The following is a 25,279-nucleotide window of genomic DNA, read 5'->3' as shown; positions in this document are numbered from 1 at the left end:
CAGATTGCTATGAAATATGACCTATAGTTACTTAAAATATGAGTGAAATAGTTTTCCTTCCAAAAAAATGGGAATTAAGTATGTTAAAAAGCAGCTTTTCTGTGTTAGAATGGTGTGGGCGTACCCCAACAACAGAATGGTGTGGGCATACCCCAACAACAGAATGGTGTGGGCGTACCCCAACAACAGAATGGTGTGGGCGTACCCCAACAACAGAATGGTGTGGGCGTACCCCAACAACAGAATGGTGTGGGCGTACCCCAACAACAGAATGGTGTGGGCGTACCCCAACAACAGAATGGTGTGGGTGTACCCCAACAACAGAATGGTGTGGGTGTACCCCAACAACAGAATGGTGTGGGCTTACCCCAACAACAGAATGGTGTGGGCGTACCCCAACAACAGAATGGTGCTGGCTTACCGCAACAACAGAATGGTGCTGGCTTACCGCAACAACAGAATGGTGTAGGCGTACCTCAACAACAGAATGGTGTGGGCTTACCTCAACAACAGAATGGTGTGGGCGTACCCCAACAACAGAATGGTGTGGGCGTACCCCAACAACAGAATGGTGTGGGCGTACCCCAACAACAGAATGGTGTGGGCGTACCCCAACAACAGAATGGTATGGGCGTACCCCAACAACAGAATGGTGTGGGTGTACCCCAACAACAGAATGGTGTGGGCGTACCCCAACAACAGAATGGTGTGGGCGTACCCCAACAACAGAATGGTGTGGGCGTACCCCAACAACAGAATGGTGTGGGTGTATAACAGTCATTCAAAATATGAATACAAGTAAACTGTTGATTGGCCAGCTCATCCATCTCTAGACCGCTGAATGGCCAGCTCAACCTCCTCCGGAGTATGACATCATACTCTAAAAGGAAACAGCAAGCATTTTTGAAACGGTCTGTTTGAGACCACAGTTTAAAGTGATTTCCCCCCCCCCCGCCTATTTATGCTTTTGCCACAAATACGAGTATAAGACGAGTCAACAACATTATTTAGATATATGCTAACAGAATATTAACTTTTAAAAGTGAAATTTATACTGGACAATTACTTCAAAACTGCATATTTTCTCTCAGTCCCATGGCAAAATGTGTACAATTGCAGGAAATTAGCTTTAAAACAGCAACAATTTGACCTTGCCATTGGTCACACCCACTCCCCCCCACACTAACCTTGCCATTGGCCACACCCACTCCCCCCACACTAACCTTGCCATTGGCCACACCCACTACCCCCCACACTAACCTTGCCACTGCTGCTAAAAGAAATCCTAGGGGAAACAATGCTGGCTCCGAGGATCGCGATACACAGGCACACATTTACACAGCTTACACCTTCCTGTCAGCCACAGCACCTACAGAGCAAAACCTCTGGAAACTAATTTTACAGCTCCTTTTAACCATTGGTAAAAAGGCACAAAAGAAGGTTTCTATTGAGGTGTAATGCTCTCTTTTTTGTTTTGTCTCAAACTTTACCTGAAGTTTCAGGTTTTAATGTCAAGGGCACAAGTACAGTGAAATACCTTTCTTACAAGCTCTAAACCCAACAATGCAGTAATCAATATCAATGTAGTACTAAAAATAACATAAGTTAGACTAAAAACACAATAAATAAAAATAAGACATAGGAAATAAGAAATAAGAAGAACAGCCGTGCTGCTGCTCCAGTTTCTGCGGCTATGGAATCCTGTCCTGTTCACCGGACGTGCTACCTGTCCCAGGCCTGCTGTTTTCAACTCTCTAGAGACAGCAGGAGCAGTAGAGATACTCTGAATGATCGGCAATGAAAAGCCAACTGACATTTACTCCTGAGGTGCTGACTTGCTGCACCCTCGACAACCCCTATGATTATTATTATTTGACCCTGCTGGTCATCTATGAACATTTGAACATCTTGGCCATGTTCTGTTATAATCTCCAACCGGCACAGCCAGAAGAGGACTGGCCACCCCTCATAGCCTGGTTCCTCTCTAGGTTTCTTCCTAGGTTCTGGCCTTTCTAGGGAGTTTTTCCTAGCCACCGTGCTTCTACACCTGCATTGCTTGCTGTTTGGGGTTTTATGCTGGGTTTCTGTACAGCTCTTTTGTGACATTAGCTGATGTAAGAAGGGATTTATAAATACATTTGATTAAAATTTGATATACAGGGACAGTTCTAGGGCTGTCCTCAACTAAAAAAAATCTTGGTCGACCGAGAGTCGGCTGTTTTTTCGACCAACCAATTGGTTGAAAAATGTTGACATATATTTTTACGTATATAGACACATCCTATACAGTTTAATCAAATCAACTATATGCACTGAGCTTATTTTTATGTGCACTGTTTGATGAAGTAATTAAGACACCCAGATGACTAGAGGGAGTTCGGCCGCAATTGATTTGATTGTGCCGGGCCGGGCTCAGACTTGCTGCACTGTGTTAAGAAATAAGGACAGCGAGTGACTGTCATTATTGTCTCTCTTGTCTCTCTCAGCGACCACCACAGAACATCAGCAGTGTTTATCACGCCGTCTGTGTTGCTGAACCTGCAAAATAATTAGTCTATAACCATTTCTGACTGAAAAGATGTTACCAAAATCCATCATTTGTTTAGGAAAAACATTCCCTATTTCCTCAACCCTTACGCTCATGTATGCATCGCATGTACGTGGCCAATAGAGCCTGACCTATAGCATATCCTAAACAGATTAATAAATTGTTTATAACAAACTCTTAACACCAGAACACATGTGACAGCAAAATGGATGCACATGATGTGACAAATAAGCTGGAAAAGGGTGAATGTTTGGTTTTTCAGCAGGTAAAGGGGAAGACATATGTGTGGAATAAATTTGAATAGTTGTTGAAAATACTGGCAATCAAGAAAAATAAGATAAGGAGCAAGCGCTTTGTGCATATTATGTGCGCCAAACAGGTGCTGTTAGATTACACTATCATTTTTATTTTACCACTTGGAACAATGTAAACAAGCTAAAGGCTAGAGCTGCCACTTTCAAGGAGCGGGGCACTAATCCGGACACTTATAATAAATCCGGCGATGCCCTCAGACTAACCATCAAACAGGCAAAGTGTCCATACGGGACTAAGATTGAATCCAACTACCCTCGTCGGATGTGGCAAGGCTTGCAAACTATTACAGGACTACGAAGGGAAAGCCAGCCGTGAGTTGCACAGTGATGCGAGCCTACCAAACAAGCCAAATGCCTTTATGCTCACTTCGAGGCAAGCAACACTGAAGCATGCATGAGCAAACCAGCTGTTGCGGACGACTGTGTGATCACGCTCTCCGTAGCTGATGTGAGCAAGACCTTTAAACAGCTCAACATTCACAAGGCCGTGGGGCCAGACGGATTACCAGGACGTGTACTCAGAGCATGCGCTGACCAACTGGCAAGTGTCTTCACTGACATTTTCAACCTCTCCCTGACCGAGTCTGTAATACCTACATGTTTCAAGCAGACCACCATAGTCAATATGGCCAAGAAAGCGAAGGTAACCGCCCGGTAGCACTCATGTTAGTAGCCATGAAGTGCTTTGAAAGGCTGGTCATAGCTCACATCAAAACCCTCATCCCGGAAACCCTAGACCCACTCCAATTTGCATACCGCATCAACAGATCCACAGATGACACAATCTCAATAGCACTCCACACTGCCCTTTCCTACCTGTACAAAAGGAGCACCTATGTGAGAATGCTGTTCATCGACTACAGCTCAGTATTCAACTCCATAGTGCCCACAAAGCTCATCACTAAGCTAAGGACCCTGGGACTAAACACCTCCCTCTGCAACTGGATTCTGGACTTCCTGACAGGCCTCCCCCAGGTGGTAAGGGTAGGCAACATCCCGTTGATCCTCAACACGGGGGGCCCCTCAGGGGTGCGTGCTTAGTCCCGTCCTGTACTCCCTGTTCACCCACGACTACGTGACCAAGAACGACTCCAAACACCATCATTAAGTTTGCTGACGACACAACAGCCTGATTACCGACAAGGATGAGACAGCCTATAGGAAGGAGGTCAGAGACCTGACAGTGTGGTGCCAGGACAACAACCTCACCCTCAACGTGAGCAAGACAAAGGAGATGATCGCTGACTACAGGAAAAGGAGGGCCGAACATGCCACCATTCACATCGACGGGGCTGTAGTGGAGTGAGTCGAGTGTTTCAAGTTCCTTGATGTCCACATCACTAACAAACTACCATGGTAGAAACACACCAAGACAGTGGTGAAGAGGGCACAACAACAGTTCAGGGGGAAAAGTGAAGATTTGGCATGGGTCCACAGATCCTCAAAAAGTTCTACAACTGCACCATCGAGAGCATCCTGACCGGTTGCATCACCACCTGGTATGGAAACTGCTCAGCAACCAAACATAAGGCGCTACAGAGGGTAGTGCATACGCCCCTGGACCTATATACTAGGCGTGTCAGAGGAAGGCCCAAAAAATTGTCAAAGACTCTAGTCACCCAAGTAATAGACTGTTCTCTCTGTTACTGCACGGCAAGCGGTACCGGAGCGCCAACTCTAGGTCCAAAAGGCTCCTTAACAGCTTCTACCCCCAAGCCATAAGACTGCTGAATAATTTACATTTATATTTTTATATTTTTTATAGCGGGCAGATCAGCTTTAATATTGCAGATAGATTGTAGCTTCCATCAGTGTAATTGCCTGCATTACCTCCAATCCCCCATATATTTTTTCACAAATATATATATATATACATACACACACAAACAGTGGGGCAAAACAGTATTTAGTCAGCCACCAATTGTGCAAGTTCTCCCACTTCAAAAGATGAGGCCTGTAATTTTCATCATAGGTACACTTCAACTATGACAGACAAAATGAGAAGAAAAAAAATCCAGAAAATCACATTGTAGGATTTTTTATGAATTTATTTGCAAATTATGGTGGAAAATAAGTATTTGGTCAATAACAAAAGTTTCTCAATACTTAGTTTTTTACCCTTTGTTGGCAATGACAGAGGTCAAACGTATTCTGTAAGTCTAGGTTTTCACACACTGTTGCTGGTATTTTGGCCCATTCCTCCATGCAGATCTCCTCTAGAGCAGTGATGTTTTGGGGCTGTTGCTGGGCAACACAGACTTTCAACTCCCTCCAAAGATTTTCTATGGGGTTGAGATCTGGAGACTGGCTAGGCCACTCCAGGACCTTGAAATGCTTCTTACAAAGCCACTCCTTCGTTGCCCGGTCGGTGTGTTTGGGATCATTGTCATGCTGAAAGACCCAGCCACGTTTCATCTTCAATGCCCTTGCTGATGGAAGGAGGTTTTCACTCAAAATCTCACGATACATGGCCCTATTCATTCTTTCCTTTACACGGATCAGTCGTCCTGGTCCCTTTGCAGAAAAACAGCCCCAAAGCATGATGTTTCCACCCCCATGCTTCACAGTAGGTATGGTGTTCTTTGGATGCAACTCAGCATTCTTTGTCCTCCAAACACGACAAGTTGAGTTTTTACCAAAAAGTTATATTTTGGTTTCATCTGACCATATGACATTCTCCCAATCTTCTTCTGGATCATCAAAATGCTCTCTAGCAAACTTCAGACGGGCCTGGACATGTACTGACTTAAGCAGGGGAACACGTCTTGCACTGCAGGATTTGAGTCCCTGGCGTCGTATTGTGTTACTGATGCTAGGCTTTGTTACTTTGGTTCCAGCTCTCTACGGGTCATTCACTAGGTCCCCCCGTGTGGTTCTGGGATTTTTGCTCACCATTCTTGTGATCATTTTGACCCCACCGGGTGAGATCTTGCGTGGAGCCCCAGATCGAGGGAGATTATCAGTGGTCTTGTATGTCTTCCATTTCCTAATGATTGCTCCCACAGTTGATTTCTTCAAACCAAGCTGCTGACCTATTGCAGATTCAGTCTTCCCAGCCTGGTGCAGGTCTATAATTTTGTTTCTGGTGTCCTTTGACAGCTCTTTGGTTTTGGCCATAGTGGAGTTTGGAGTGTGACTGTTTGAGGTTGTGGACAGGTGTCTTTTATACTGATAACAAGTTCAAACAGGTGCCATTAATACAGGTAACGAGTGGAGGACAGAGGAGCCTCTTAAAGAAGAAGTTACAGGTCTGTGAGAGCCAGAAATCTTGCTTGTTTGTAGGTGACCAAATACTTATTTTCCACCATAATTTGCAAATAAATTCATTAAAAATCCTACAATGTGATTTTCTGGATTTTTTAAATCATTTTGTCTGTCATAGTTGAAGTGTAACTATGATGAAAATTACAGGCCTCTCATCTTTTTAAGTGGGAGAACTTGCACAATTGGTGGCTGACTAAATACTATTTTGCCCCACTGTATTATTGATCGATTGACTATGACTTTTCAGATCTCCCAGTAGTGGTATCTGCCGGGTTAGCTCCAGGCAAATATTGCAATTCTTCAGCCATTCCTGGACCTGTGACCAAAAACAAGCTACATATGGACAGTACCAAAACAAATTATCTAATGATCCTGTCTCTTTACAACAAAATCTGCAGAGCTGGGAAGGTTGTATCCCCCATATAAGTAATATTTTATTGGTTGCAAGAATTTTGTATAATCATTTCAATAAATACATTCTAAGTTTTGAATACGGCGTCGTTTTGCATATCAGTTCCATATGCCATGGAATCGGTAAGTCAAAAATCTCTTCCCAACTATTTCGCAATCTATATGGCAAGGCCGTCATTTTATTTGGTCCTTAAATTAAACTGGTATACTTTTTTATTTATTACAGTTCTCTTTAACCAATGTTGGTCTTTAATACAGAGCCGACAGACAAGTTCCTACTTTTGCCCCTTCCACTTGCCTCTTCCATTTTTGCAGTAATGCTGCAATTAGTTGGTTGTTATTTCGGGTAGAGCAGACATTTCCAGATGTTTTTGTTAGCTGCATGTATGACATAACTCCACCAGTCGTATTTGAAAAAATTTATCAAATGGCCACGCGGACTGCTTACATTGACCCCCCTTGCTGCAACTCGCTGTTTATTGTCTATGCAGAGTCATTTCACCCCTACCTACGTTTACAAATTACCTCGACTAACCTGTACCTCCGCACACGAACTCGGCACCGGTACCCCGTTTGTAGCCTCGGTATTGCTATTTTATTCTGTTGCTTTTAATTAGATTTTTTACTTCAGTTTATTTAGTAAATATTTTCTAAACTCTATTTCTTGAACTGCATTGTTAAGGGCTTGTAAGTAAGCATTTCACGGTAAGGTCTACACCTGTTGTATTTGGCACATGTGACAAATAGAATTGATACAAGATTTCACAACACATTAAGTGTGTTCCCTCAGGCCACTACCACATATCTGCAAAATACAAAATACATGTGTACATGTGTGTAGAGTGTCTATGTTATCATGTGTGTGTGTGTCCATAGCCTGTGGCACTGAGGAAAACAATCACTCTGTTTTCCCTCAGACTCAGCCTCCCAACATTGGCAGCTTTGTTGCTTCCAGACTAATCCTATTGGATGTCTGTACAGAAGCCTCACCTAACCCAGACACTGCAGGTGGAGTGAGGTTTTATTTGTTTTTAATTGTTTCATTTAACCTTTATTTAACTAGGCAAGACGTTAGGGGACAGGGGAAGGGGTGGTGGTGGTGACATACCTGTCGGTGGCGTCCCCTTGGCCCTTGGAACTGTTACGATGGAGTGTCTCTCGAACCACAGCCATGCCATCCGGCAGGCGGTTGAGGCGGCGTGTGTATATGCCCACCCCACCGTCCGCCATGTAGCTGCAGACACACAACACAACAGGCCTGTCAGTCACAGTCTCAGTACATGTCTCAATCTCTGTGTCTGCACTCTTCTCTCTTCTCTGTCCCTGTCTCAGCCTCTGTCAGTCACTTTATCTGTCCCAGTCTCTGTCCCCGTCTCTGTCCCCGTCTCTGTATCTTTCTCTATCCCAGTCTCTGTCCCGGTCTCTTTCTCTGTCCCTGTCTAAGTCTCTGTCTCAGACCCTGTCTCAGTCTCTGTCTCTGTCCCTGTCTCAGTCTCTGTCCCTGTCTCAGTCTCTGTCTCAGTCCCCATCTCTGTCCCTGTCTAAGTCTGTGTCTCAGTATCTGTCCCTGTCCCCATCTCTGTCTCTGTCCCTGTCCCCATCTCTGTCCCTGTCTCTTTCTCTGTCCCTGTCTAAGTCTCTGTCTCAGACCCTGTCTCTTTCTCTGTCCCTGTCTAAGTCTCTGTCTCAGACCCTGTCTCTTTCTCTGTCCCTGTCTAAGTCCCTGTCTCAGACCCACTCTCAGTGCCTGTCTCAGACCCTGTCCCTGTCTCTGCTGTGCGTCACCATGGCAGGCTGTACTAATCCACTTCACTGACAACCTCAAACACTGTAACGCTCGTCGTTGCATGAAGAAGGAGGGGACCAAAACGCAGCGTGGTACGTGTTCATGATAATTAACAAAGTGAGAAACGAAACAGTTCTGTAAGGTGCAGACACTAAACAGAAAATAACTACCCACAAAACACAGGTGGGAAAAAGCTGCCTAAGTATGATTCTCAATCAGAGACAACGATAGACAGCTGCCTCTGATTGAGAACCACACCCGGCCAAAGTAAAAGAAATAGAAAACATAGAAATAAAGAAACTAGAATGCCCACCCTAGTCACACCCTGGCCTAACCAAAATAGAGAATAAAACCCTCTCTATGGCCAGGACGTGACAAACACATTACAATCCTGTTACCTACTTTTATAATGTGTCTGACTTCCTGACCCCTATATAGAAGAACCATGAGGTATGTCATCATGAAAATGCATTGTGAGAGTCACAGACATTTATTTGGTTCATATCATAAACAACAAGTGGTCGGGGTTTGTTAGTGTTTCAACCTAAACATCTGCTCACACTAATGTTGTTATTCCACATAGTATGCGTGTGATGTCAGAGCAAATAGGACAGTTCAAAAAGAAAAAACAAAGAAAATATATCCTGTCAAACTAATAAAAGATTATGGCACAGGCGTTCAGAATGGTCACACCATCCCTGCAGGTGGAGAGGTTGGGGTTTGACATGACTGAAGCTGGCTTGTAGACTGAAGATATTACAACATACAAACCTAAAACGTGCCAAAATCATCTCAGCAGTGTATGTGGAGGGCGTACGAGACACTCACGCCTCCGCAGCTAAATAAACATTCTCATTTGCTCTCAGTCAACACCAAGTGACTCGCCATACTTACCCATTTTCAGTTAACCATTTAGGGGGCTATTGTCATACCTTTAGCCCAGAGCAACGCCACAGGCTTACCAGTTTAGGGTGAGATAAATGCATTGAGGCAGCCCCATTGAAAGCATAGCTTTACCATCATCCCTGTGACTTTATATAACCCCCAGCACGGTTTCATGCTAATCCAGGTAACACAGGGAGTGTCAGCTCGTCTTAAAGTGTGACAGGAAATCAAGGGTAAGTGTCTCACTGTTTAAAATGCCACCCATAAAACATGTCAAACTGCTTCCCGAGCCTGTAATACTACTTTCCTAAGATATTTATGGTATTGTTACAGTAAAGCATTTTCTATCTTTAACTGTTAGGAGAGCTAACCTGGGGTTTTCTAAACCAAAAGTGTAAAGGATGATGTTACCATTGTTGTAGTGTTGTGTGTACCAGAGTCATTTATAACCATGTATATTAATGGCTTTGGTGTGTATAGATGATGACAGCTCACACATCATTGTTGAAAATATTAATTTCAGGCTTAAGGAAAGCAAAAGGTTAATGTGACCACTGATTAACCTGTCCTGGTTTAATTTGTTACTTTTTGTTTGGCACACTAACTTCGTCAAAAGGTGCAGACCCTAAACTGAAGGCACTAAAAGCCCCAAGACAAACATAATGGCGCTGGAGGAGATGGCTGCCGTTTTACGGTCCCCTAACCAATTATAAAGAAGATGCTTTGAGTCGAGAAGCAGGTGCAGGTGAAATGTTTAATAAAACAACAAACATGGAACAAGACAACATAACAGTAGTGTCGTAAAAACACAGGATCAATCATGACTGGGGAATGAACCTAAGGGAGTGCCAGATATAGAGAAGGTAATAAGTGAGGTAATGGAGTCCAGGTGTGCCTCATGATGATGTGCAGGTGCGCGTAATGATTGATGCCAGATGTGCGTAATTATGGATCCCAGGTGTGCGTATGATGGTCCCCAGGATTGGTGGTTAGTATACCGGCGACGTTGAACGCCGAAGGGGAGGAGAGGGAGTAGATGTGACACAAATTGTGCTATTGTGTGTGTTTTCTTCGTGTTATTTGTAACTTATTTTGTACATAATGTTTTGTTACTTTTATTTTTTACTTATTACTTATTTTTCTTAAAACTGCTTGTTGGTTAAGGGCTTGTCAGTAAGCATTTCACTGTAATGTCTACACCTGTTGTATTTGGCGCATGTGACAAATAAAAATGGATTTGATTTGACAAACAGTGACACACAAAAGTACCATACAGTGCATTTGGAAAGTATTCAGACCCCTTGACTTTATCCACATTTTGTTACCTTACAGCCTTATTCTAAAATTGATAACATTTTCCTCATCAATCTACACACAATACCCCATAACGACAAAGTGAAAACAAGTTTTTAGAAATGTTTGCAAATGTATTAAAAATAAAATAAATATCTTATTTACATATGTATTCAGACTCATTGATATGAGACTCGAAATTAAGCTCAGGTGCATCCTGTTTCCATTGATCATCCTTGAGATATTTCTACAACTTGATTCGAGTCCACCTTTGGTCAATTAAATTGATTGAACATTATTTGGAAAGGCACACACCTGTCTATATAAGGTCCCACAGTTGACAGTGCATGTCAGAGCATAAACCAACCCAGGTTGAAGGAATTGTCTGTAGAGCTCCGAGACAGGACTGTGTTAAGGCAAAGATCTGGGGAAGGGTACCAAAACATTTCTGCAGCATTGAAGGTCCCAAAGAACACAGTGGCCTCCATCATTCTTAAATGGAAGAAGTTTGAAACCTCCCTGACTCTTCCTAGAGCTGGCTGCCCGGCCAAACTGAGCAACCCTATGGTCACTCTGAAAGAGTTCCAGAGTTCCTCTGTGGAGATGGGAGAACCTTCCTGAAGGACAACCATCTCTGCAGCACTCCACCAGGCCTTTATGGCCTTTATGGTAGAGTGGCCAGACGGAAGCCACTCCTCAGTAAAAGGCACATGACAGCTCGCTTGAAGTTTGCCAAAAGGCCCCTAAAGGACTCTCAGACCCTGAGAAACAAGATTCTATGGTCTGATGAAATCAAGATTGAACACTTCGGCCTGAATGCCAAGCGTCACATCTGGAGGAAACCTTGCGTCATCCCTACGGTGAAGCATGGTGGTGGCAGCATCATGCTGTAGGGATGTTTTCAGAGGCAGGGACTGGGAGACTAGTCAGGATTGAGGGAAAGATGAACGGAGCAAAGTACAGAGAGATCCTTGATGAAAACCTGCTCCAAACCTGCTCAGGACCTCTGACTGGGCCGACGGTTCACCTTCCAAAAGGAAATGGTCTATATTAAAAGGGTACATCATTTAATATAATAGGCTTTTACATTTCAATATTTGTGCACAATTTCTCCTTAAAATATCAAAGGAATGCAAAAGGCACTAATTTCGTGGAACGACCCAGTACTACTTGATCGTGAGTGATGAGTGAAAGACACTCACCAACCTTAATCAAAGCACCTTTCATCTCAGAGATCAGGAAGTACCAATTACATGCAAAGCCTGGCAGCACTAACATTAACAAACAGCCGGAATTTCCTCTGATAAGCACAAGCCCTAAATAGCAGCCACACTTCCTAGTAAGGATAACTCTTTTGAGTGTTTCGAGGCCGACTGATTGGATCTATAGGCAGCTATTGAAGCTGAGTTGGACAGACCAGTTGCTGACTAACCAGCCAGACAGGTAAGAAGCCCTAACATTTGTCAGAGGAGTGAGTCTAGCCTATTGCTTTCCTGTGAACCAAGTACAGCACCCAATTGTGAAACAAAAGATGAGTTATGATTAATTGCCTTTCGCAATGAGATACACCACAAGAGATGACTCATTGACTGGCTCAGAGTTATTAAGCAAAATCTAATGTAAGTACACAACAATACATTTCCAAACAGGTCTATGGTACTATACCCCAGTAGCAACCACAACCCACCTGACTATAGCACAAGGCCATAGAAGTGGTCTAATGTTGGTCACTCTCACTCTTCCTAGGGCATTAAATCAATGAATTGAAGGTCCAGTTTAAATCTCTGCCAATGTTTGGGTTCAGAGCTGTGTGCCTGCAGTGAGCCATCCATTAACTCTGGTTACTGAACAACAGCAGAGCCAGTTAGTCTGCAGGTCCTCAGCTGACTATTTATTTGCACTAACATCACAAGCCCCCATAAGTTTACTGAACTCTCGATCACGTGAGGTGTTGGGTTAAAAACAGTGAAACACACTAGAGTTGACAGGTGAACTCACTATTATGTCTATGTGTTCACGCACACCCTTTGATTAGTGTGGTTGACCTAAACTTCAACAAAGTGATATCATATCACCAAGATATTCAGAATCAACTTGTATTAAAACTTTCCAGAGCAAAAGACAAGGACCATGTTTCCACTGTCATTCTCTATTGCTTCCGTTTCCTAGAGGAAAATCGTATAATACGGATGATTGTGGTGAGCAACATACAAGTTCTCCAGCATCCAGTCCCTGTTTCAACCTGTGCCGTAGTGCCCTCAAAGCTCATCACAAAGCTAAGGACCCTGGGACTAAACACCTCCCTCTGCAACAGGATCCTGGACTTTCTGATGGGCCGCCCCCAGGTGGTAAAGGTAGGCAACAACACATCTGCCACGCTGATCCTCAACACGGGGCCCCTCAGGGGTGCATGCATAGTCCTCTCCTGTACTCTCTGTTCACCCATGACTGCATGTCCAACCACGACTTCAACACCATCATTAAGTTTGCCGATGACACAACATAATGCCTGATCACCGACAATGATGGGACAGCCTATTGGGGGGAGGTTAGAGACCTGGCAGTATGGTGCCAGGACAAGAACCTCTCCCTCAACGTGATCAAGACAAAGCAGATGATAGTGGCCTACATGAAAAGGAGGGCTGAGGAGGGCCAAACTTCCTGCCATCCTGCCATCCAAAAGGAGGGCCAAACTTCCTGCCATCCAGGACCTCTATACCGGTGTCCGAGGAAGGCCCTAAAAATGGTCAAAGACTCCAGCCACACTAGTCATAAACTGTTCTCTCTGCTACCACACGGCAAGCAGTACAGGAGCGCCAAGTCTAGATCCAAAAGGCTTCTTAACAACGTCTACTTCCAAGCCATAAGACTCCTGAACAATTAATCAAATGGCTACCTGGACTTTTCTTTTTGTACACTGCTGCTACTTGCTGTTTATTATCTATGCATAGTCATTTTTACCCCTACCTACATGTACATATGACCTCAATTACCTTGTGTCACGTGTGCTCCCTCTCCGGCCTCTAGGTCACCAGGCTGGTCGTTAGGGCGCACACCTGTCACCAGCGTTAGGCGCATAATGACACTCACCTGGACTCCATCACCTCCTTGATTACCTGCCCTCTGTCACTCCCTTTGTTTTCTTCCCCAGTCGTCATTGTTTCTGTTTCTGTTTCATGTCGTTGCGCTGTTTGTGTTTCCTTCATTTATGAAGGAATGTATTCACTCCCTGAACTGTCTTCCTGACTCTCAGCGCACTCGTTACACCTTGACTAACCTGTACCCCACACGTTGACTCGGTACCAGTACCCCCTGGATATAGCCTCGTTATTGTTATTTTATAGTGGCTCTTTTATTTTTTACTTTTGTTTATTTAGTAAATATTTTCTTACCTTTGATTTATTTCTTGTTAAAAAAACAAGCCCTGAGGGCTTGTAAGTAAGCATTTCACCGTAAGGTCTACACCTGTTGTATTTGGCGCATGTGACAAATACAATTTGATTTCAGTTGATATGATGGCAAAATAAACATCTTATTTGCTCCAATTCTAGTGAGATGAAAGACACAGCATATGTGATCACATCATCAACAGACGTATCCTGACCTGCAGTTGGCTCTGTGTCACATGATTCACCTCTGTGTCACATGATTCACCTCTGTGGAATAAGACTCGCCTTCACCTCTGGTTGAGTGTTCACGGGTGTGTTACCACAGAATCTCTGAGGCCCAGTAAAGGAGAAGACTGCAATCAGCCTTGGACCAGAATTATTTCTCTAGGAGTGCATGTTGTATATGAATAGAAGAGACTTTTGTAAATGATGAGAGCTTTCAGTGTCTCGTGTCATCTCAATGCTGAGGAGAATATTTCCCATGACCTGCTTTCTCTCTAGGGCACAAAGGCCAGATTATTTTTAAATCGAACTCTATTTAACTTCAGCCTGATCTGAACAAGCATGCCCATCGACACACAGTCCAATCAGAATCTCACAAGAAAGAAACTGGAGAATCCGTGTCCATCCAACCTCATACTGGGAATCTGGGATGTCCCTCTTTGGTAAACAAACAAGTAGGCTCTCTGTGAAACTCCATAAGCACACTGACAGCGTCATTGCATTTTAGTTCACCAGAAGAACATTATTTTCCAATGAAACGCTGCGTTTGCCCTGCAGCATTGTGTTACAGAGGCAGTTGTAGTCTGTTCTGTGTGGTACATTCGTTGGATTTATCGAACGTATGCGTCAAACTGTATGTGTAGACGGCTTGACAGAAATGGTGGCAGAAGATGAATGTTAAACTTTTGTTGCACACATATCCAGATGATGCTGCGTACTATTGATGCTGTCGGTGTGATCGAGGCGTCAGGATTTATGACTGGAAAATAGTACTGTGTTGCCTTATTCCCATGTATCTTTGCTTCAATGTGAAGGCTGTACCCACAGCCAAGACAATGAAGCCTGACAGTATAGCCTGGGCTAGTGGTTCATGTACACATTGTATTTATACTGCCTGAAACAGTTACTACTTTTCATAAGTTAGCAATGTACAGAAAAAGCAGGATAGGAAATAAATATTGTCTACTTTGTTAGTAGGCATTTATGATTATATCATAAGGGTGTCTGGTTGGATGTGTCAAGAGAGATAGATGATCAGATGAATGATGCATGTGAAAGCACATTTAAAAATAGATTTAGAACCCTGCTAACTTCCACTCATTTCTTTTACAGCTTTCCAAATAAGACAGCATGTTATCAAGCTATGTTCCAAATGGAAGATGATGTCTGATATCTCAAGTGATCTCCCATCTGTTGCTGTCACAGATTCAGGAGTTTTCTCTAAGCTACTACTGACAAATGAGAGACATTAGCAAAGAGCCCTGCCAGACACTGAAACACTGCCATCTATTGGCAAGAAAACTGAAAAGTGAGACATTCATTAACTGCGCCACATCCCTGTGGTGTAGTAGTCCATTCAAAGCAGGGTTGGGCCTACTGCTTTCTCCTGGCTCCCTTTGCCAGTTGAATAGACAAAAGTACAAATGCTAAAGGATGAAGAGTTCACTTATATGTCTATCATATCATAAGTAGTCTCCCTCGACTAACAAATCAGTGAAGATGTTTTAAAATTTTCTGCGCTCTGGGCTAGATGCAGCTCCTGTCTTAACGGTAATATAGGCTATGCTGTGTGCACTCACCCACTGGTGACTTTGTCCATGTGGATGTTCTTCCCTAGCACGTCCCCATCGCTCATGTACCCTGTGGTCTCTATGGCAATGCCCTCCAGCTCTTCCATCTTGTCTGACAGGTCACACACAGTGTTACTCTCCTGTCCTGGTGTCTGCCTGCTGCGGAGGTAGCGCCCATCCTCTGGGCTCACCATGCCACTGGAGCTGCTCCGCATCACCACTGCGTACCCATTTCCCACAGAGGGGGCGTCACCTGCCTGCAGACGTGGGCTGGAGGGGCACAGTCGCCAGGGCAGCGCTGGGTTGGGGCGGGGGGACAGGTTGAGCATGCCTCTCCCGCTGATCTCGGTGGTGACACTGCTGTCGAAGGTGGTCTCTAGGGTGCTGGGGAGAGAGAGAGAGGGGGAGAGAGATGGTGAGAGATAGGGTGGCGAGGAAGGGTGGGGTGGGTCAGGAGACAACACTCCCTCTCACTGAGACAACAAACAACAGATCAGAACACTGAACTACACTCCCACTCACTGTGACAACAAACAACAGATCAGAACACTGAACTACACTCCCTCTCACAACAAACAACAGATCAGAACACTAAACTACACTCCCTCTCACTGTGACAACAAGCTACGGATCAGAACACTGAACTACACTCCCACTCACTGTGACAACAAACAACAGATCACAACACTGAACTACACTCCCTCTCACTGAGACAACAAACAACAGATCAGAACAAGGGAACTACACTCCCTCACACTGAGACAACAAACAACAGATCAGAACACTGAACTACACTCCCTCTCACTGAGACAACAAACTACAGATCAGAACACTGAACTACACTCCCTCTCACTGAGACAACAAACAACAGATCAGAACAAGGGAACTACACTCCCTCACACTGAGACAACAAACAACAGATCAGAACACTGAACTACACTCCCTCTCACTGTGACAACAAACAACAGATCGGAACACTGAACTACACTCCCTCTCACTGTGACAACAAACAACATATCAGAACACTGAACTACACTCCCTCACACTGTGACAACAAACTACAGATCAGAACACTGAACTACACTCCCTCTCACTGAGACAACAAGCTACAGATCAGAACACTGAACTACACTCCCTCTCACTGAGACAACAAACTACAAATCAGAACACTGAACTACACTCCCTCTCACAACAAACAACAGATCAGAACACTAAACTACACTCCCTCACACTGAGACAACAAGCTACAGATCAGAACACTGAACTACACTCCCTCTCACTGAGACAACAAGCTACAGATCAGAACACTGAACTACACTCCCTCACACTGAGACAACAAGCTACAGATCAGAACACTGAACTACACTCCCTCTCACTGAGACAACAAGCTACAGATCAGAACACTGAACTACACTCCCTCACACTGAGACAACAAGCTACAGATCAGAACACTGAACTACACTCCAACTCACTGAGACAACAAACTACAGATCAGAACACTGAACTACATAGCAACACATTCATAGTGCTAAACAATAGATGTAAGGGATGGAGAGTACCTATCATGCAAGAGAAAGAGTCTAAGAGATGAGCCAGTCCAGCATGAAAAGCTAACTGCATTTACATGCACTTTAGAGGGTAACTTATCTACAATTAAAAATGTTGTTCTGACTGAACAAACCTACTAGTTGAATTGCATGGATCACTCCCATATGACGCTAAAGAGAGTAGAAACCCATTGGGCATTGTAGAATAGCCCACCAGGAGTGCTCTTCATGTTTTTTCTCCCCTTTTATTGACTTCGGAGACAAAAGCAACTTTTAACCTTGTGCTGGCTGACCACAGGGGTCCACTCAACCCCTCCAAGCTGATTTCATGGCTGGGCTCAGGACGAGGCAACTGGGCAACACATCTGATTCATCAGGCCAGAGATAAAAGAGGGATGTCTTCACATCAACATCTGATCTACCAGTCCAACTGTCAATCAGGCTAAAGCCTTTAGACACCAAGGCAGACTCTGTCATGTAGACAAGCTGGAATCCAAATGGTTCACATGCCAGAAAATAATGGTCCTCATTTTGAATACTTCTTTCCCACATCGATCAAAATGACTGTCATGTTTAAATTTCACACTGGTGTTCTTTTGCCCTTGTTACTAGATCACTGATGCATTACTGAGATAGTGAAGTCAGGAACAGCCATAACATTGAATCCTCTGCGGAGGGCACTTTGCAAAGGAAGTATGTAATCATGTTTGGGAATTGCTGAGCCAAACCACTGAAATTAACAACTCCTACCATCAGAGCAATACAAATGAACACACACACACGCACGCACATGTACGCGCACGCGCACACGCACACGCACACACACAGAGATGGTGCAGAAGCAAGGTCAAGGACATACCTGTGGCTAATCTGTGTTCCCCTCAGGCTGGACATGGTCTCCTCCAGGTTCTGCCTCAGATCAGCAATGCCCTTCACCGTCCGCAACCGCCTGGCCTCAGGGTCTTCACCTAGGAGTAGGGGACAGGGGTCTGTTAGAGACAGTCCACCTGAAACAGCTGCCACGTCAAACAACACACATGGCACAGGCTTGTGAGTAAGTACATCCTCATAAATGCGCATATTTCCTGCAAAGATATCCATTAACACTTGAAACAGACCATTCACAACAAAAGGGTCCTTAACGTTACATAACGTACTGTAGCCAATCAAAGCCCAAACCAGAACAAACATGTGTACAAAAAACTCCATAGGAATTCTGGATGCTTTTGAGGAAAGGAAACATTGAAAAAGTCCTTCACATCAATCAGAACAGGGTTTTCCATCCTGGTGCTGTACAGGACAGTGTCGGGAAGGAGAAAAGCTCAGCCCACTAATTCACCCAAAGCCTTTTTCCAAATGAAAATGAGCCGTAGGTGAGTGGAGGGTTTTGCAGGGCAAATTCAAATGTCAAGGCACTCCAGGGGGGCTTGGAGGAAGCCCAAACGAGCCCATTCACAGGGCTAAACCAACCCTTTATAACGCCACTAAACCCTTACAGGCAGCTCTGCTTTAAGAGCAGCCCTTTGATGGGGGTTTGTAGAACTTTTGCGAATGTAACGAAGAGAGCTGACAGAATGTTTAGCAAGCAGAAAAAAGGGAACATGCTCTGAATGCTTTGAGAGCATCAACAAACATATTGTTCTGCTAGTGAATGAAGCCGCGTCTAGTCCAAGAGGTCTGGGAAGTTAAAAGGTAAGCAGCGCCGAAGACCACAGGCAGAGGGCAATGGGGGGCAGCCCCCCCCCCACACACACACACACTGTCATGTTTCTCAAATATGTCCAGCATAGTGAGCAGGATCTCCTCGTTGAGTTGAGCGATCCCAGACACAAGTCTGCTGCAGGTGCACCTGGTACAGCTGGCTCCGCCTCTTGCTGGACACCTCCACATAGTTCTCCTCCCAGCTCTGACCTCTGACCTCCTGGCAGTCTGTTTCAGGGTCACAGCACTCTGTATGCCCACTTCCTGGTCTCTCCACCACAGGGGTGTTTGGCTCACTGGCATGCGTCGTCTAGTGTTGTCTGGGTGTGGTCTGTTGGGGATGTGACAGAGTGGCTGGTTGTGCTGGCTGAAGCCTCCCAGGGTAATGCTGCCCAGAGACAGCCTGGTTCTGCTCCTGTCTTGGCTTTGCTGGTGCCACTCTTAGCAACACCCTCACCACTTCTGTGAGGAAGCACGTCTTCTCTCTCCATGTAGTCCTTACTAGTTGCTCCAACTCCTTGACACTTTGATAAGTCCAGTCCGGGATAAGTCCAGTCCGGGATAAGTCCAGTCCGGGATATGTCCTGTCCGGGATATGTCCTGTCCGGGATAAGTCCAGTCTGGGATATGTCCAGTCCGGGATAAGTCCAGTCCGGGATATGTCCTGTCCGGGATAAGTCCAGTCCGGGATATGTCCAGTCCGGGATAAGTCCAGTCCGGGATATGTCCAGTCCGGGATAAGTCCAGTCCGGGATATGTCCAGTCCGGGATAAGTCCAGTCTGGGATATGTCCAGTCCGGGATAAGTCCTATCCGGGATATGTCCAGTCCGGGATAAGTCCAGTCCGGGATATGTCCAGTCCGGGATAAGTCCTGTCCGGGATATGTCCAGTCCGGGATAAGTCCTGTCGGGATAAGTCCTGTCCGGGATAAGTCCTGTCCGGGAAAGGTCCTGTCTGGGATATGTCCAGTCCGGGATAAGTCCTGTCGGGATAAGTCCTGTCCGGGATAAGTCCTGTCCGGGAAAGGTCCTGTCCGGGATAAGTCCTGTCCGGGATAGGTCCTGTCCGGGATAAGTCCTGTCCGGGATAGGTCCTGTCCGGGATAAGTTCTGTCTGGGATAAGTCCTGCCCGGGATAGGTCCTGTCTGGGATAAGTTCTGTCTGGGATAAGTCCTGTCCGGGATAGGTCCTGTCCGGGATAGGTCCTGTCCGGGATAAGTTCTGTCTGGGATAAGTCCTGTCCGGGATTGCCACAACCTCTACATGACACATTATGATTCTGATCGGAACAGAGTGTAAGTAGATGCTTGTTTTCTTGAATGTCCTTCAGCCCAGAAATTACAGAAAGAGAATGATGTAGCTGCCACACCTACCCCAGCGCTGACACACCTACCCCAGCGCTGACACACCTACCCCAGCGCTGACACACCTACCCCAGCGCTGACACACCTACCCCAGGGCTGACACACCTACCCCAGCGCTGACACACCTACCCCAGCGCTGACACACCTACCCCAGCGCTGACACACCTACCCCAGCGCTAACCACTCCTCCTGTGGCGACTGCTTTATATTTCCTCAGAGTGATGGAAGAAGGGAGAAAGGCCTCTCCAGTCATCCACACACACACATACACACAGTGTGTTTGGTGAGGAGCCTTGGCATCTCCATGACATCCACAGCCTTTAACATGCAGATGAGCTCTTTCTGTTCCATTCATTCAGGACCTGGCCTTTCTCTCCCTCCTGGCTGACATGGTAGACACATAGACACAGAGCCCTGGCTGGGGCTGCCTCAGGACAACATTCCATCACTTCACCAGTCAACTCTAGGGTCATATCAAGCCTCTCTCTCCACGAATCATGCAATTCATACAAAGATCAACTTTTCTTAATTTTTCCAGTGTGGCAGCAGAGCAGCGCTCCAAATGAACGGTACCAACCCACTTACTTTCTGGCTGAGAAACTCAAGAGTTTCCAAGTGAGTTTTTCCATTCACTCTGTATGCAGCATTAACAGTGCTGTTAATTGCATTCAGACAGGCTTTGTGTGGGCACGCCAAAGCATTGTGAACTTTGAGGCAATATCTCTGATCCATCACGAAGAGGCTAAAAATAATCCACAGGAAACTGGGCCTTTTGTTCTCCATGGTGGCATTTTGATGCACTCCTCACTATTTAGTATTGACATGTTTAGCTGGGAAGAGAGACCCTCATTTGTGCCTGGGAACAACAAGAGGCTGAATTTGTTTTTCCCTGGGACAGGATCCTTTGTTGCTAATGAGATATTTGCCAGTTTGTGAAACATATTACAGTTCACAAGAGTCTCATCTTCTTAACATTTAACGTAACAGTGTAAAAATACCAAAGAAAAACTGATGTGGAAATTGAAGTCATAAAGCACAGTATGAAAATGCCCTGTTTCAATCAATTGAATAACCACTTAGCAATCACATTATATCCAGTTTGCTTGGAAGGATATAGGATTTAACCAGTGAGACAGACATTGTGAGGTACAGCTACACACATACTCTGCATGTACATCATAGTGACCCCGTGTTACCTGTGAGGTCCTCCTGGGAGTTGTCTGCTGACTTGCTGATGGCTGCAGTCTCTCTGTGACCTTCCAGTGACCCCGCTGCCTCCATCATCATGTCTGCTCCAGTCACATCAGGCTGAGACCTACAGGACAGGGCAGGAACAACAAGACAATGAGGAGCGATACAACAGAGTCAGTCTGCCTCTCTCTGCGCTCCATTAGGAGTAAAGAGTTCCCACTAAGTATATGTAGTTCAGTCCTCTCCAATTAGTTATTGACTATAATTTAGAATTACACAGATCCCGACAGTCAGTTAAAAGGTTTGAGACGTGGTATGTATAAAATGTTTGACATTGTGGAATATTCCTACTATTAAACTATGAAGCTCAAATTCTGTCCATCAAAGCAGCCATAGTACCTGTACATGAATGGTGCAACAGTGGCAGTGTTGGGGTGGTTGTATTGCTGCTGAGGATGAGGTAGCTGGACACTGATGGTGTTGCTGGCTGTGGTGGCCACTGGGGGAGCTCCGTTGGTATGGTGGTGTTGATGGTGAGACCTCCCTTCAGAGGAGGCCAGGCTGGAGCAGGAGCTGGAGCTTCTGCTGTCCAGCTGGCACTTGTGCACCGAGTGACCACCACCCCCACCGGACCTCAAACTGCTGGGCCTGTCTCCATCTCGACCAGAAGAGGGCACCCCTGAGGTCTTCCCTGCCTTGAACCCTGGCTTTTGTATTCCGCTGTGTGCTGCTGGGGCTGAAACCTCCTTTTTGCCACTGCCAGCCTTGCCTCCTTTTGGGATGAGGCTGGTACTCTTAGTGTTCCTCTTGGGCTCCGCTGAGTCTGAACCTACTCTCTCCTGCCTGGTGTCATCCCTGGGCTCCTCCTGCTCTGTGACGAACCCCCGCTTGGAGCCTCCCTCCCGTGCCTTGTCCTTCTCCTTCTCCCCAGTCTTCAGAGAGCTCTTCTGGGGGGTGAGGACCCTGCCGAAGGTGCGCTGGGCAATGCCCTTCAGGGCAAGCTTGGGGCTGGTCGCCATGACACTGGGGGGCCGGGAGTTCCCCTCTGCCTCCTCTAGCTGGTCATTGCTGGTGGGACGCGACTCCATCGACTCCGTCTCCTGCCCTGTCGGCCTGTCAGTATGGACTCCAGCTGCCTTGGAGCCTCCTTTGCTGTTGAAAAGCTTGAATTTCTCCAGCATGGACTTCTGGGCGATGACTTTAGGGAGGACCTCTAGGGGTGTGGCCGCGGGCTGCCTGGTGGGAGGGTCCTGTTTGACGGACAGCATGGAGGAGGTGGTGCTGTGCTTGGTGTTCAGGGACTTACTCCTCCAGGGCTTGCTGCTGTTGCCTGCATTGGGCTGGGGGTTGGAGGAGGAAGAGCAGCCATTGATGGGCCCTGGAGACAGACCGTGCTCAGAGGCCGTGGTGCTTCTCTCTGTGGAGAAACCCAAACAGAGGCAGGGAGATATTTTTTTATATTTTTTTATTTAACCTTTATTTAACCAGGTAAGCAGGTACAGTCATTAACACAATAGTGTCATGACGTTGCCCTCTTTGGGTACAGCATCACCATCCCCCGCTCTCTGCTTCTACAACCAGACTGCTGTGGTCAGAGTGAGGTCGTAAATTCCTAGGGAAGACCCTGCCATATGGCCACACAGTATAGAGATAGAGTGAAGTTTCATAGAGAACAAAGGAATTTCTTCCACCTCACAGAACTTGAGGTCCGAACAACGTTTACGTTCAGGAGAAGGTATCAAAGATCAGTGAAGAATCCAGCAACGAACTGGTCCGTTTGTTACAACTTGGGGAAGCTCATGGGAGACGGTGTGGCCACATTACCATAACGCTGTTTATATAATAGCCTCAGATCTAACTCACCATCGTGATCGCTACAGTGCTGTCGGGACACTGGTATATTCTTATTGAGAAGACCATTTTTAGGAAAACTGCCATTTTACACATCCTCTCTTTTAGCTCAAAATGAAAACACATACAAGCTCAGATCTGAATCTTGTTTTATGCTAAGAGGCCTGATCTTGAATTCCCTCCAAGCCAACCTAAAACTCCAGGACCCAATGTCCCTGGACGAGTTCAAAGGACAAATAGATGAACAGGTTGTTTAGACATGTAGTTGTTTCTAGTTGTCACAGGTTTTGTTGCCTTGTTTAATGAAACATGTTGTGTACATATGAATGTGTCCTTAATGGACTGGACTGGTTAATATAGTTAAGTGATAATGCCTGAAAAGACAGTGTTTGGAGGATATGTTGGCACAGTGTTGTTATGCCGAGTGGAGATCAGGATTATAAATTGCCTGGCTGGGCTGATGAGACAGTGCATTGCACAGTCAGATGGAACAGAGAAAATAGGCATTTTAACTAGAAGTCGACCGATTAATCGGAATGGCCGATTAATTAGGGCCAATTTCAAGTTTTCATAACAATCGGAAATTGGTATTTTTGTTTTTTTATTTTTTATATACCATTATTTAACTAGGCAAGTCAGTTAAGAACACATTCTTATTTTCAATGACGGTCTAGGAACGGTGGGTTAACTGCCTTGTTCAGGGGCAGAACGACAGATTTTCACCTTGTCAGCCCGGGGGATCCAATCTTGCAACCTTACAGTTAACTAGTCCAACGCAATAACGACCTGCCTCTCTCTCGTTGCACTCCACAAGGAAACTGGCTGTTTATGACTTCAAGCCTATCAACTCCCGAGATGAGGCTGGTCTAACCGAAGTGAAATGGCTAGCTAGTTAGCGCGCACTAATAGCGTTTCAAACATCACTCGCTCTGAGCCTTCTAGTAGTTGTTCCCCTTGCTCTGCATGGGTAACACTGCTTCGATGGTGGCTGTTGTCGTTGTGTTGCTGGTTCGAGCCCGGGGAGGAGCGATGAGAGGGACGGAAGCTATACTGTTACACTTGCAATACTAAATTGCCTTTAAGAACATCCAATAGTTAAAGGTTAATGAAATACAAATGGTATAGAGGGAAATAGTCCTATAATTCCTATAATAACTACAACCTAAACCTTCTTACCTGGGAATATTGAAGACTCATGTTAAAAGGAACCACCAGCTTTCATATGTTCTCATGTTCTGAGCAAGGAACTGAAACGTTAGCTTTCTTACATAGCACATATTGCACTTTTACTTTCTTCTCCAACACTTTGTTTTTGCATTATTTAAGCCAAATTGAACATGTTTCATTATTTACTTGAGGCTAAATTTATTTTATTTATGTATTATATTAAGTTAAAATAAAGTGTTCATTCAGTATTGTTGTAATTGTCATTATTACAAAGAAATATATTTTTTTTTTAATCGGCCGATTAATCGGTATCGGATTGTTTTGGTCCCCCAATAATTGCTATCGGTATCGGCGTTGAAAAATCATAATCAGTCGACCTCTAATTTTAACGTCATAGATTAGACACCGGCTGGAATGCGGTTTTGACCAATCAGCATTCAGAATTAGATCCACCTGTTGTATAAAGGTTCAATAATAACCTACCTCTAAGTCCAGTAGTCTGCATGGACAACAAAAAGCAGGGAAACCTGTTTCAGACGATACACCTTTCTAACTAGGCACTGTGATCCCAGTGTGATCCCAGCCTCCAACCTGTCATTTTACAATGCCTAAGGGAGGTGTATAAAGTAAAGTGACATAGCTAGGAGACATTTACATTTCAAATCCAAACTTCAGCGGCGGGTTGTGCATAGTTTAGAGAGCCTGCTATGTGGAGTGCCTGGCAGGGAGAGTCAATCATGAAAGCCTGTCTGTTCTTGCCAACTCAACACTGAC

General features: G+C 45.2%; 1 protein-coding gene across 3 annotated transcripts in view; it reads right to left on the bottom strand.

Annotated features, from left to right (window-relative positions):
* Nucleotides 1–25,279, bottom strand: part of LOC109867015 (neuron navigator 2) — a 77,340-nt gene that overhangs the window by 48,200 nt on the left and 3,861 nt on the right. For all 3 annotated transcript variants that reach the window (XM_031801138.1, XM_031801139.1, XM_031801140.1), the window contains exons 2-6: nucleotides 21,887–22,904; nucleotides 21,493–21,611; nucleotides 18,090–18,198; nucleotides 15,693–16,067; nucleotides 7,646–7,771 (exon numbers count right to left, since the gene is read on the bottom strand). In XM_031801138.1, coding sequence (XP_031656998.1) covers nucleotides 7,646–7,771; nucleotides 15,693–16,067; nucleotides 18,090–18,198; nucleotides 21,493–21,611; nucleotides 21,887–22,904 — 1,747 coding nt within the window. The remainder of the gene's footprint in view (nucleotides 1–7,645; nucleotides 7,772–15,692; nucleotides 16,068–18,089; nucleotides 18,199–21,492; nucleotides 21,612–21,886; nucleotides 22,905–25,279) is intronic.

The sequence above is a fragment of the Oncorhynchus kisutch genome, linkage group LG22, assembly GCF_002021735.2.
Source record: "Oncorhynchus kisutch isolate 150728-3 linkage group LG22, Okis_V2, whole genome shotgun sequence".
Lineage (NCBI taxonomy): Eukaryota > Metazoa > Chordata > Actinopteri > Salmoniformes > Salmonidae > Oncorhynchus > Oncorhynchus kisutch.
The sequence above is the reverse complement of the archived record's forward strand: the minus strand, read 5'-3'. Positions and strand labels throughout refer to the sequence as shown.